General features: G+C 41.7%; 1 protein-coding gene across 1 annotated transcript in view; it reads right to left on the bottom strand.

The window, feature by feature from the left end:
• The window catches only part of PDSS2 (decaprenyl diphosphate synthase subunit 2), a 116,070-nt gene extending 113,037 nt beyond the window's left edge, over window positions 1-3,033 (bottom strand). The window contains exon 1 of the mRNA XM_018077940.2: window positions 2,621-3,033. Coding sequence (XP_017933429.2) covers window positions 2,621-2,847 — 227 coding nt within the window. The 5' untranslated portion in view covers window positions 2,848-3,033. The remainder of the gene's footprint in view (window positions 1-2,620) is intronic.
• Window positions 3,034-14,071: the final 11,038 nt, after the last annotated feature.

Below are 14,071 nucleotides of genomic sequence, written 5' to 3'. Positions count from 1 at the left end.
GCTTTAAGAAATCCCTAATGGTCTCAGGAAGATTTCAAAGGCCAGCAAAGCCTTTAGGCAGGAAGGGAAGGTAGACACAAAACCACTGACGACAAAACGCCACCAGTCAAAGAAGGTTAAGGAAAATGAATATTATTTAGACATGACAGCAAACAATCACAATTTGATTGTCACCACTTATAACCTCAAAAACAAATTAGTAGAAACTTGAGAACAGCACACACAATTAATCAATTTAACAGCACATATTTTTCAGATATTTCATAAATACAAAAATCTCCCTAAGTGTTGGAGTACTTATCAGACGTATGCAGTATGTACTCACAGTCTCCAAGATTAGATTTGCAGAACGTATCAATCACTTAAGTATTTAAAAAAAAAAAAATCACTAAATATTTCAGATATCCATGCTTTAAAACGTTTGTCTGAACACACAACAGGAAACCTATGTTACTTTTTAAGCATAAGTAATGAGCCAGAGATTTAAAAGTATTGAAAAAATCCTAGTATTGAAAAATCAAGAGCTGTTTCCTAAATTGCTGTAGTAAGTTAGAGGACAGATCTCAGACCCAAAACTAAAATCACTCATGTTTTCATTCAAACATACAACACTTAAATTTCAGAAATAAATTATCAAGATGATTAAGAAAGAACAAGGTCAAATTTTACCTTATTGCAAAATCACACCATAAAACAAGGTGAATGAGGCAACAATTTGTGCATTGCTATCGGTGTACTACAACTTGTCAGCAGGACATTAACTCTTCTTATAATACAAAGGTCAAGGCCATTGGAAATGCAACTGCATCAAAGCCTTTGGAAATACCAGCGAAGTAAATAAGAACACTCAAAGGAAGGGTACAGGGTTTCAGTTTTATGTGAGTAAATACTTTTTGTTTCCAGCATGACACATCAGGTTGGTCAGTAGTGCACTCTGCAACATATATGAATTTTAAAAATTAATGGATTTAATCCTGCTGACCCTGGGCATGACTATATTCCTACTGGTGTCCCACAAGCCACAGGCTTACAGAATTAAGCCTGAAGTAGCCCACTTAAAATAACAAAAAAAAACCCTACCAACAAACTCTTACATCACAGCTCCACCACAAAACTTCCCACCAGTCCCTAAAATGCTGCATTTAAATTTAATTCACAAATAAACCAGCAACTACCACACATTGAAGAGACACTCTAAAGCTAACATTGAAGCTTCACTTCAGCACTGCAGATCTCTATGATACTTCTATGACTGTGGTGGAAACTTAAGAGCCCAAATATATTGTGCTTTGGTCCTCCTATTCCCTTAATTCCATCAACTGACCTCACAAAGACAGAAAAACATTTTTCTCTTGTCCCTCCTCTTTATCATAATATCACAACCTCCATTTATAAACAAGTCAACAAATCCCCTCCACCGGCATTTTCTAAAGTCAGGTATTTTCCATTTTTTATTGACAAGTTGATTTGTTTCTTCCAGAAAAGTCTACTTAAATAAATAAATCACCCTTGCTGAAAATCATGTTTCTTTAAAAAAGCTATGTTAGTCCCCTGTACTCATTCTCTTCGCTCAATACAACCAGATTTAGAGACAAAGAGCTTGGAAAACAAATCTTGTTGTTATATTATTACACCATAATTGTGGAGTTGCTAAGGACCACTACACAGCTACAATTTCTGTTCTTTGAAAGAAAAGCAGAACACCTGTTTTAAACAAATGCTAATTTTCCTCTTACACCTGTTTAAAAATACTATGCATACTGAACTTGGATTCTATTAATGTTACTATACTTGCAGTTATAGCAAACACAGTTCTATCAAATAAAAAACACCAAAAAACAATCAAAACACTCAAATCCACAACCAAAAAGCCGTTGGAAAATTGCGCTTCTTTTTTTCTCTTCATTTTGGTAAGCTTCTGGAGTTTTATTGAATATATAAAAAACCCCACTGCCATTCAGTTCTTGTTTTACAGTCAAAGAAAACGCTGCTCAACAATCCCCGTTTCTGCTTATTGGCAGGAATGCAAGTCTTCCATTAGTTTGCCTTAAAAACTGAAAGAGTGGATAAAGAGCTTAATAACCCTAAAATTCTCAACAACATAAAAAACTCGCAGCTCCCAGCTGCATATTCCAAAACAGAGAATGCTTCCTAAAGCTCCTGGTAACAAAATACAGCTCAGAGCAGTGCCATTTTGAGTTTTTAAGCTGTGTAGTTCCCCCGCTTTTTTCCACCGTTTTCCTTGCCATATAGTTCTTCATATTAAAAAAAAAAAAAAAAAAAACACACAACTGTTTGGGGTTTTTTGCACCGCGTGGGGAAGCATTGCACGTGGCGTCACAACGAAGCAACTTCCGAATGACAGCGCATAATCGCAGGGAAAACCTGTTGCGGTAGGGAAAGGAGGATCCCGGAGCGGAGGCGAAACCTCACGGCCCCAGGACAGCGCGTCCCCAGGGACATCCCAGTCACGGCCCCGGCTCCGGGCGCCGTGCGGCGATACCGACCGCCGACTCCCGACAGCGAGCGGAGCCCAGAACTTCCCCAGAGCTTTGACAAGCCTCCCAGGGCTGCGGGCGACCCCGGCCCCGCCGATCCCCCCGCTTCCCCCGGCACTTACCGGGCGGTGTCGAGCAGCGGGTGCTTGGTGCCCACCAGCTTGCGGACCTGCATGGCGATGTTGCTGAGCTCGTCGCTCAGCAGGCACCGCAGGCTCATGAAGGATGTCGGGTAGCCCACGATCTTCTCGGCCTCTGACACCACTTGGCTCCAGGGCGGGCCGCCCGACGACACGGACCGCAGCCCGCCGGTGCCACGGACCCCGCTCCGCAGCAGGGCGCCCCACATGCCGCCTCCCCAGGGAGTCTCCGCTCTCCAGCTACGAGCCCCGGCAGGGCCCCGCACGCCGAGCGGGCACGGACGAGTGTCCCTCGCGGAGAAGCGACCCGGCTATGTCCCGGCCGGCCCTAAGCCCGCATTCCCCCCGGCGGCGGCCGGAGCGGGTTCATTTTGCCCTGGGGGCGGCCATCTTGGGCGTCGCAAAACGCGCTGGGCCGCAAAGCGCGGGCGGCGGGCGGGGCGATGTGTCTGGGCGCTTGGAGGGGGCGTCTCTTGTTGTCCTGCATCCTCAGCCCGGGCGGTGGGGAAAGGGACAGCGCTTCTCTGACCCATTCTAGGCTTGTCGCCTCCCGGAGCTTCTGGAGAGGGAGCTCTGCCCGCGCCTGGCTCCTGGCTGGCTGGACGCGTCTCACAGAACTGAATGTGGTCAGTCTGCGCCCAGGGTTGTGTAGAGAGATTGGCGGAGAAGAGGTTCACACCTAAAGTGTTCAGCCTGTAGTCCTTGGCCACACAGTCATGTTTTCTATAAAACTTCTTCACTTTTAGGGCCAGGCATTGGAATAGGTTGGAGTCACCATCCCTGGAGGTGTTTGAGAGGCGTCTGGATCTGCTGCTGGGTGATGGGGTTTAGTGGTTTAGGGGTTACAGTGGTAGTACTCAGTTGATGGTTGGACTGGATGATCTTAAAGGTCTCTTTTGGCCTTGATGATTCTGTGATTCCATAATTGCAGTGTACAGGTGTTCTTTTTTTGTCTCTTCCCAGAGTTGTTTGGGATGTGGCACGTTACTGCATGTTCTGCCTTTCCTTATGGGTTCATTCCATGGTGCTCCACTGGGACACAGATGAGGGGTTTATGAACAGCCTCCTTGAGAGCTGAAGAGGTACTTACAACTAAACAATTAATATCAAAATTGGCAGCTAATTCTGAAGACTTCTGAATCCCACAATTCTACAGTATGGTCTGCACTGCATGGTGTGTCATGTAGCGTTTCATTTATTCTGAGCACAGCCATCACGATGCCTCTTTGCAGCTACCTGCACCCAAAGCTTTTGTGAATTCAGAGTCTGGATTTTCAGTACCCCAGAGGAGGAAGACTCACTGACCATCTTCAGAAATTGGATTTAAACAACTTCCTCAATCCCACAAATACTTCAGCAAGAATACGATCTGTTCTGTCTTTACAGTCACTTACATTCCTCCTATAACTTCAAGGCTTTGTCACAACAAATCAGGCAGAGTTCTGATGAGAAAATTGTCCCATTGACTACATTCACATGAAAAATGAGGGTGTTAAATTTCTTATCTTTATCAATACAGGAGACAGGTCCCTTTTATTTTGTTTGCACTGTTCCATATGATTAAAGAGAGTTACATTGAAGGATACTGCAAAAGAAGATGCAAATAGAAAACAATTGCATCACAAATAAAGATGTCTGGGGAAAGTGCAAATAACTCTTGGAGTTACAAGGGGGAAGCTACTAAAAAGGAACACCCTTACCTGTTTTTCAATGGCAATGACAAGGTGTTTATTGTTCTTGTGCCTGAGACAATTCCAAGACTTTAAAAGGTACTGTCCTAGGGAAGAGGCTTTGACTGTGGAGTCAACAACAACTGGACATGTCTGTGGCATTTTGTAAATGTCCTCTCCCAAACTGGAGAGAGGCAAAACTAGAATAGAGAAAACTTGTGAGAACTGGGAAGGTGACATATGAGTTAAGGTTCTGGTGTCAAATCTTTGCTTTCTGTGCTGCCTGTTCACTGAGACAATAAAGCTTTTCTTTGAAGGAGCTGCCATTGAGGCAGTTTAGTTAGCTGGTGTCACAGAACAAACTGTTGCTAAATAGGGCATTTCAGCTCATAAACACAGTTTAGAAATGACAGAATGCAGTGGCATGTTTCTGTGCAGAAAGAGTAAGTTAATGAAAATTGCCGGAGGGATGCACTTAAGAGTTGCTACTAAGACACCTCATCCTGTAATGGTGACAAGTTCCTTGATTCATTTCCTGAGCCATATCCATTCTTGCACTTAATGTGGTAACTGTTCTGTGAAAAACTAACATGATTATGCAATTAAAGTCTGCTTAAAATAATGCATATAAACTGAGGAGAATTAGGGTTCTATGGGCAGCAAACCTACCATCTCCTAACGTGTGAGACTTTCACTTTTCCAAATTTCTGTTCTTTGTGTTAGTCTAAAAAACTGAACACCTCTGCAAACTTTATGTGGAACTCTTCTAAGTCCAAATGTTTTTGGACTAGGGAAAGACCCTTGATATCCACAACACCACACACTGCCACTACAGCTTCCTCAGGATTCATCAGCAGTAGGTTGATGTTCTTTAAGTGCAGCAATCACTGGAGAAATAAAGCAAACACTTTGTCAGTGAGTTTTATAGCTTTTTTTTTTATTAGTTTTTGACCACAGAGACTCTTTGAAAAGACTGTGCTGTAATACCCAAGGACTTTCCGTCTCCCAGTCCAATCCCTTCATCCCTTTCCCTTCTCTTAAGAACCTGAGAGTCTTAATTCAGTAGTTCATTTTTAACTCCTGGACCATGCTCATGGTTTCTTTCTCCTAACATCCTCATATCTTTGCCTCAGTCCTACACACCATCCTTACAGGCTACTGCTCTTTCATTCTTGTCACAGCCTCATCATTTTTTGCTCATTAAGTTCCACTCATCCTCTTGTCTGCACAGCTTGCATCCTAATAGTGGGCTCTTCTTATCGTACATGTTTATGGGTGGTACCCATCAAATCCTTGGCAAATCCTTTGCCAAATTTCAGGTTTAGTGCATGGAGAGTTTCTCAGTCATGCAACCCAACGACATTTTTTAATGGAAGAAAAATGTATTTTTTTGCCAACGTCATTTTGCAAACTGACTGAACTATTTTAAGAATTAGCTTCAGGCTAACACACCAATCACAGAAAAAAAGTCATTACAAATTAGCTAATATTTTACAGATATAGGCATCAAAAAACAAGGCTGTATAATGGGCAATGATGGACCAGCTTACCCATAGGCATTACTGTTTGCACTGCCTGTTCCTGAAGCCGAGTTTCTCAGTTTTTTTCTCAAAAAAACCATCAGGAGTAAAAGTATCAAAAGTATGATGTACTTACCGTAGTTGTGGACAAAACTGCATGCTTTTTTTTTTCTTTCCTTCTTTGCTCATTTCCCTGCAGGATTCAAGAGAAAAACCCACACTATTTCAAGAGCTTCAGTGACTGTACAATAGATGTGTCTATTTCTTTAGGGTCTTACGCAGAGAAAAAACCTGAAACTCTTTCTTTTCTCTATCAATTGACTTTTTTAAGCCTCCCCGGGAGGAGAAAGAAGCCACTAAAGGAGGCAAAGTTGAAGAACAAAGATAACAGGTCAAGAGACACTTCTGTTTACATCAGCATGCTCTGGACCAATGTACCAGAGAATACATCAAAGCCACTACTAATGCCAGCTCTGGATAGCTTTTCTAGCAAATGAAAGGTGGAAATATTTTTCTGACTACCATCTAAATTAAAACAATTGCAAAGTGTTCTCATTTGATTGGGAACGTTTGACCTTCCAATCTTTTGTAGTTACCCTGGCCTTATCCAAAATGAATGATGTCCATAGGAGAATGAGACTGGCAATGTTAATATATTATATTAACTATACCCTGCCTATATAACCAAATCCTCTAGCTGTTGCTTAATTATTTAACGTGTTAATACTTAGGTGCACTCTAAGGCTGTTTACAAAAATGCATACTAACAGAAATATGTCTGTTCCTTCCAAAGCATCCAGGTAGTTTTTGTTCCCACACACCTCCTTCCCCTCCCTTCCCCCTTCTCTGAGAATTTATTTACTCCATAGCATCCTTGGGAAGCAGACAGTTATGTTCATTTCCATTTTGGAAGTCAGGAGGTTTAGCAGAGAGGTTGTGTGATTTGTCCAAGGCTTTGCAAAAGCCCGAAGGCAAACTGAGAAAAGAATTCACTTCTCTTGACCTCCTTGTCTGTGTCTTGTCTACAAGGCTCCTTGTCTTCCTACCACCTGACAGACTACCGACAAGGATGAAGGCCTTATTGATCCCATAGTTAGATGCTGAAAAAACACCACATTTAACATCAGTTGGTTTCAGTAGGAGTCATGTCCCTTGCACAGAATTTGACACTAAAAGTTATTAATTTTTAAGCCTACGTATGCCAATATGAGAACATGCTGGTTAATAAATAACAAATGCATAACTATTTTTGTTTAAAACAAATAAATAAATATAGATGTGATATATAGGAATCCTTTGAAAGAGTAGGTGTATGTTACCCTTTGCACACAAAGCACAGTGATACAGTAGCTCATCGGTGCACAGCGCAGATGAGAAGCCAAAGCTCCAAGTAGCTCCCAGCAGTGCAGCACAGGCAGTGGGACATGCCCCTCCCATGCTGCTTTCTCACAGAACACAGTTCCCTCTTCACTGGCTCGTCAGTCAGCACTGCAAAAATAGCAAAATCAATTGAAGTCGCTCCATTTCAGCAAGCTGAGTATGAGCAGGGGCAGACAAGTGTGCAGCCGATCACACCCCTCCTTCGCAGAGTCACTGTTTTTTCACCTCCCAACCCAATTTCAATTGTAAGACAGCCTCTTAGGCCATTTCCTCTGACAGGCAGAATCCCACTCAGGGGAATTTGGACAGAGACTCTCAAAACAGCAGCGATTTGGAGCCAAGTAATCTACAGAAGAAGGAGGAGGAAGATAAGCACATTGTTAGTTCTGGTCATACGCAATCGAAGCTGACAAAGCATCCATCATCCTGTACAATATTAGCCTTTAAATATTCAGCTTTATCAGTTCGCCCATTCCTAATCCATCATTAACTACCCCATGAAGCCTCAGCTGATTAGCCCCACCTCTGCAGCTTGGCAACCCATTAACTATTTATTATTTGTATTTAATTGAACACTAGTAGCAGTGGAAAACTCCAGCCAGACACATATCAAAACCAGAACAAAGGAAATGATCTCTTGCCTAAGGAGTTCATGTTTTGGGCAAGAGCGAAATGACAGCCATGCTGAACAAAGGCTTACCTATGTGCCCATTACTAAACTCTGTTTAGTAATTTACCTCACAAATCTGTAGATTTTCTATGGATTTTTTTCATCTCATATCCCTTAAAATCATAGAAGACGTGATTTGGGAGGGTCCTGCAGAAAAAAAAATTAGGATTTTGTATGTTATGTGAAAAATTGGTTGCAAAACTCTACCTGAATCATGTAATAGTTACTAAATAATGATAGAACCCAGGGATTAAAGACCTATAATGGTCAGGAAACTGGCAAACATACACAACATGCACATTTTACATGGATTTAAATAAATAAATGGAAAGATTTCTCCATTAAAGTGCTTACTTCTCAGGGACTAAACATACGTAATTTATGAAGTGTTATTTATATTTTGCTGCTTGCTATTCACATACATAATCAAAACACAGATGTAATACTAAATGTTCTTCCTGCTAGTGGGGCTGGGTTTGTTCACTTTTTTATCATTCTCGTGTATTCTCCACCAAGGCTGGCTGCACACTTCCTCTGAAGTAAACTTTGCAGAAGTCACCAGTGCCTTTGTTACGTCCACCCGGGTTTCTGTACCTTTCTATTTATGAGTCCCCTTTGAAGCATGCCTGAAAGATCCAGTTCCCAAGAAAGCCACTACCCACTCCCTGAGCAGTTCTGCACAGCACGAGTGCTCTGCACCAGAGATTCAACACCGGCTTGCTGTTTACTGATCAACTTCAAAGCCCAGAACACTTGAGAGAACAGTTTTCTAGGGGACTTTTCTCCCTCTGTCCCCACTCGCTGCCTTGCTACCACGTGGACAGTAATGCCAGTCTGGGAACCAAGCCTCGATATATGAAAGTGAACCTGGATGATAAAGAAAATTGTTTTTCAATCTGAGTTAGAAACCCCAAGTTAAACAAAACCGTTTGAATCTATCCTTGTAATTCTGTAATTCTGACCAAAATAATCTATTTCAAGTATAATTACATGGCTTTGGGGAAATTAGAAGGTATTAATCTGTGTTATACTGTACTATCAACACACTCTCCCCCAGTCTAGGTAAAGCCTTCTGTTAAATATAGGTGTTTGCCAGAACTATTCCCTCTGCTTTTGAATCTATCCTGATGTCAATCCATTGGAGGCAAAGAGTGATGAATCTCAGAGTACCAGAGGTCATTCATTTATATTTACCTGGCACTCGACTCACTTGCATCTGTTGTCCCTTTAATTCCTGTATGTAAAATGCCTGCCCTTCTCTCCAGTACGTGCTCTAAAATAGTTAATATTTGGACATTATAGAAATCATAGTCGCTGCTACAGGAGGATAGGAGGAAGAAAACTTGATCTCGGCCAGCACAGTTAAGTAACCTATAGAAGGGAAGTCGTAAGCTACTAATGCAAAATAGAATATAAGAATATTGAGTCAGATTAAAGGAGCATTTACAGTAGTATACCATCTCCCATAAGAGCCTGTGGGAAATGCTTAAGGGAATAGAATGAAAAATCAAGCAAGTACAGAGAAATATGTCCTGTGGTATGTCAGTCCAGCTCCCACCTGACTGCATTTTAGAGGCTTCTTGAGCCAGATGCCCTATCAAGTCTATCATGTTTAATAAATGAAAATGGAGCTATTTCCCAGATCTTCCAAGTCTGTCTCTTCTAAGCTCTTCTTTGAAGCTGTTTAGACTTTTTCTCCCCCAAACATCCTGTGGACATGTGTTTCATAGTTTTAGTGTGCATTACGTGGAAGAATCCCCATTTCATTATGTTTATTTTAAGCCTCCTAACTGATAGTTTGCATTCAGAACCAATGAGGCATGCTCAAGCTAGTCTAAAAGAACCTTGAATACATCTCCATCCATTTCTGTTTTATTAATTCCCCTCATCTTCCTTCTTTCCTCTCTAATTCCCTCTTTTTTTATCCTCATTTCTGGAGGATGTTACAAGCTATAAAGGCATCTGATTTACAAATGCATGCCTATTACATGCCAAAATTCAAATGACCGAAAGCATGGCAGTCCTTCAGAGACCCACCCTTCCACAATGATGTCACTTACTTGTAAGTTTAGCCTTAAACTTCGGCACCTCAGTTCCTTTCTGAGCTCTTGAGTGACAGTGACCTGTTTTTCAGAGGTGCTTATCACCCACCACCTCTTGGGGGGAGCTGCAGGCACTCCACAAGCACCAGAGAACACTTTTATGCAAAACATCTGCCTGGCTCTGGGCACTCAAGTATTAAATTGTTATTCTGGATACAGCTTCACAGTGTAGTGACATAGGAAATTGTCAGCCCTGGAGTGAAATTAAGAACCTTAGGACTGGCAGTGCAACCCTTACATATGGTGATTTAAGGTAAGCACCACTCATGAAATAAATACTACTAAATGTGAATCTTGCCATTTTTTCAGTATCAGTGGCAATTGCTACAGAGGAGAATCATCTTACAGGTTTTGTGTACTATAAATATATACATATTTGCTACATCAGGAGTCCTGCTGGGACATCTGATTTTCAGTTTTGTATCTGTTTCCACAATAAAACATACCAAAACTTTAACTTACATGTTCACCTGCACAATCACCTAATAGATACACTTCCCTTTTGGCCTTTAATTTTTCCTCTTTCTCTGTTCCTCTCTTGGAATTTGCTCAGACCTATTCTCTAACCAGAAGTGGGCGGGTTTTTTTCTCCAGTGTACTCCTCTTTGCATTTCTTTTTGCTTCCTCGCCACCTTTCTATGTGTCAGCTTTGTTCCAGTTCTTCTCCGGAATGGCATTCAGAACTCCTGCTACTTTTGTACACTCTCACCATTTTAAGCTGCTTTCCCACATGCTGCTTTTCACGGAACACCTTCCATCCACTGATTTCCGAAGCACAGATGCTTGTTCGCTTACCGCGATGGCAACAACAGCCCTAAAAGAAACATATCGTGTCTTCTCCTGCAATTCATGCACAAATGCCTGACATGTTTGCCTGGAGAAAACCTTTCAATTTCAAATTTCCTTGCTTTTGTGGAATCTGTGAAAAAGCCTGATAAATTACAGCTTTGGCAGTTATTTCAAATCACTTTATGTGTAGCCAGCTGAGGGAAAATCTGTCTATGGTGCCATCCCTGTGTTCTTTCAAAGGTCATCAGTGTTTCATGAGGGAGCTCAAAGTCAAACCGGTTCAAAGGGAGGCTCACATTTCATTTTTTTCCAAGAAGGTTAGATTACATGTTCTAATGGTGACAGGACTGTCCTACAAGGCATAAGAGCTGAGTTCTAGTTGAGGCCACGAGTCTCTTCAAGTACATGTGTTTTGTCACTTTATCTCTCTCCTGATTATTTCTCATCCGCAAAATAGCTGTAATACTAACTGGCAGTTGTAATATTAGTTGACAACAGACAAAAAGACCCCAACTAATCTTATGGGTGAAAACATTTTGAAGTTCGCCTTGGACCTTGTTTTGGTGTTGGCAGTTCAGGCAAAGCCAATAAACCTCAGTCCTTGCACCAGGGCTCAAGAGACATCAGCTGTGACACACGTACAGTGAGCAGAAAGCAGTTTCTCACTTTGTCCTGGGGGATGGGAGGAAGCAATAATACAGAGCCTTGGCTCTGCAGGCCATTGCTGCCTGAGTTTGCAGGAATGGTGAGGCACCTGGGGACCTCTAGTGATACTCAGAATAAACCCCAGTGTGGCAGGGTTTGTCATGTTTATGTGGGCAGGATTTCAATGCATGCTAATAGAATTGGAGTTCCTTACCCTATACTCCCAGAACTTACCCAAAGGTGAAGTCTCATGGCAAGCCTTTGCTGGGCTGTGTGGGTGGGATGGAAATTGCATGTGACCGTCTCCCATCTGCACCTTCTGGTGACCTGAAAGGAAGTGGTGAAGACATGTCAATTCTGCTTTAACTAGTAGCACTGTGAAAAGAAATCGATAACCACACTTGAGTTCAAGAATCTTGGATGGAGACAGATACATACACTGATCATGTTTTAAGGCAAAAAGTCCTGTCTGTGTAGAGAAGGATTCTCAGGACTGTCTTTAAGCAAAATCTATTTTTGGTTATGGCAGTAAGAGACATAGATTATTATAATTAATGTTACATGCATGATTTAATTAAGAAAAGCCACACAGTTCAGGAAAACGAAATATTTCCAGATAATAGTATTACTGATTACTTAGAAGATCATAAATCAAAGCAAATTTAATAAGATGCAGAAGAATAGGCTGAAAAGAATCTTATGAATTTCAGCAAAGAAATGTAAAATCCTGCACCCAGATCAGGGCAATATTTGTAGTAATACAGGTGGGGAAGCAGCTGCAGAGCAGCTTTGCAGAGAAGGCCCTGGGGACCCTGGCATTTAACAAGCTAAATATGAGCCAGTAGTGCAGCCTTAAAGCAAAGAAGGCTGGGGTGTATTAGGAAGAGAACTGCTGGCAGGCTGAGGGAAGTGATCCTTCCTCTCTGCTCAGCCCTGGTGAGGCACATCTGGAGTACTGAGTCAAGGTCCAGGCTCTCCAGTGTGAAAGAGACATGGACACTCTGGAACAAGGACAGACAAGGACCTTGGAGATGATAAAGGGACTGGAGCATCTGACGTCTGAGGGGAGGCTGAGAAATTTGGCACTGTTCAGCTAGGAGAAGGGAAGGGCCAGGGAGATGTACAATCAATGTGTATAAATACCTGACTGGGGGGAGGCAAGTAGAGAAGGTGGAGCCAGACTTTTTGCAGTGAAAGGACAAGGGATACATAGGCACAAATTGAAATACAGCGAATTCCACATAAACATGAGAAAAAGGGGTTTTTTACTATGAAGATGTTCAAATTCTGGAACAGGTAGCCCAGAGACGCTATGGCGTCTCCATGCTTGGAGATATTTAAAACATGAGTGGACATAGAACCAACCTGCTCTGCTTTGAGCAGGGAGATGTCCAGAGGTCCCTTCCAATCTCTGCTGTTCTAGGATTTGCTGAATATGTGCCCCAGTCCTGAATGTATTTCTGCATTCCCAAGATATGTTTGGATTTTTTGACAGACTTTTCACCACAGAAATGTGAAGGCATTGCCACTATGTATTAGGATGTGTAAAATGAATGCAAATATAACTGAGAAGATCAAGAGATTGAATCACACCATGTAGGATTCCAGGGAATTACTGGCAGAAAAGCAAGCATTGCACTAGAAGAGCAATTGTCAAATAATGACATGTCAAAGCACAACTTTACCCAAGTCTAAATCATTTAGTATATGTCAGTGTAAGTACCTTGACATGTTTCTTTGGGCCCAGGAAACAAACGAATAATACACTGTATCTTGTATATGCAATGCAGGGGGTAATTTAGACAAAATGATGTAATGTTTTTGAATGCATGACAAGAAAATTAAGGACGAAGAAACTCCGGAATGACTTTATGAATGAAAAGAACCTGCAATTGTTTTCCAACATTGACAGATGTTACTTACACTGACATACTATGTCATGCAACAAAGCTCATAGGGGAAATACAGGATTAAGAGAAAATGTATAAACCAGTATTGTTATTGCAAAAAATTCTTTTATTCTTCACAGAAAGACAAAGACACGAGGGATGACTTTTAGGAAGAACTTGATGTAGATTACTGTAACAATATTTTCAGGAATCAGCACAATTAATCTATAAAAAAAAAAAGTGAAGTTAAAAAGAAGGGAGAACTTTCTGCTGTATCCCAATCCTACACAACTTCTCCCCCTTGCCTTCTGTCATTGTAGTATCTGGTAGACTTACACATTTAGTAAAGTAAAACAACAAGACTCTCTCCTGCCTTTTACTGCATGGAGAAGTAAAAGAATGGGAAGGGGTGGAAACAGTAATTCTAAAAAAATTATAGGTGAAGAAATGAATGTGCCTTGGCTGTAAATATTCTCAGTTCACCTCAGAGGGAGCTTTACAGCTGTAGGACTGCTACAGAGGGAACAAGTCTCCACCTCTCGCTGGTTTTGCTTTTAAATTTGACAGTTCCCTGATTTCAATGTATGTGAGAAACAGGGGCACAGCACACAGAGAGTAGGAGGGTATCTCAGGTCAGAATTCTGGGTATCAGCCACAAGGAAAGAAGGAGCCCTTAAGAAAGTAGGGCTTGGTATATGCTCTTATCAACCTGTATGACACAGCAAGCAGACCACTGTTTTGGACCAAAGGGACCTTCAAAAGATTCAC

The sequence above is a fragment of the Manacus vitellinus genome, unplaced genomic scaffold, assembly GCF_001715985.3.
Source record: "Manacus vitellinus isolate BGI_N305 unplaced genomic scaffold, ASM171598v3 scaffold_4_pilon, whole genome shotgun sequence".
Taxonomy (NCBI): domain Eukaryota; kingdom Metazoa; phylum Chordata; class Aves; order Passeriformes; family Pipridae; genus Manacus; species Manacus vitellinus.
Note: the sequence above shows the minus strand (reverse complement) of the source record. Positions and strands in the feature narration are given on the sequence as shown.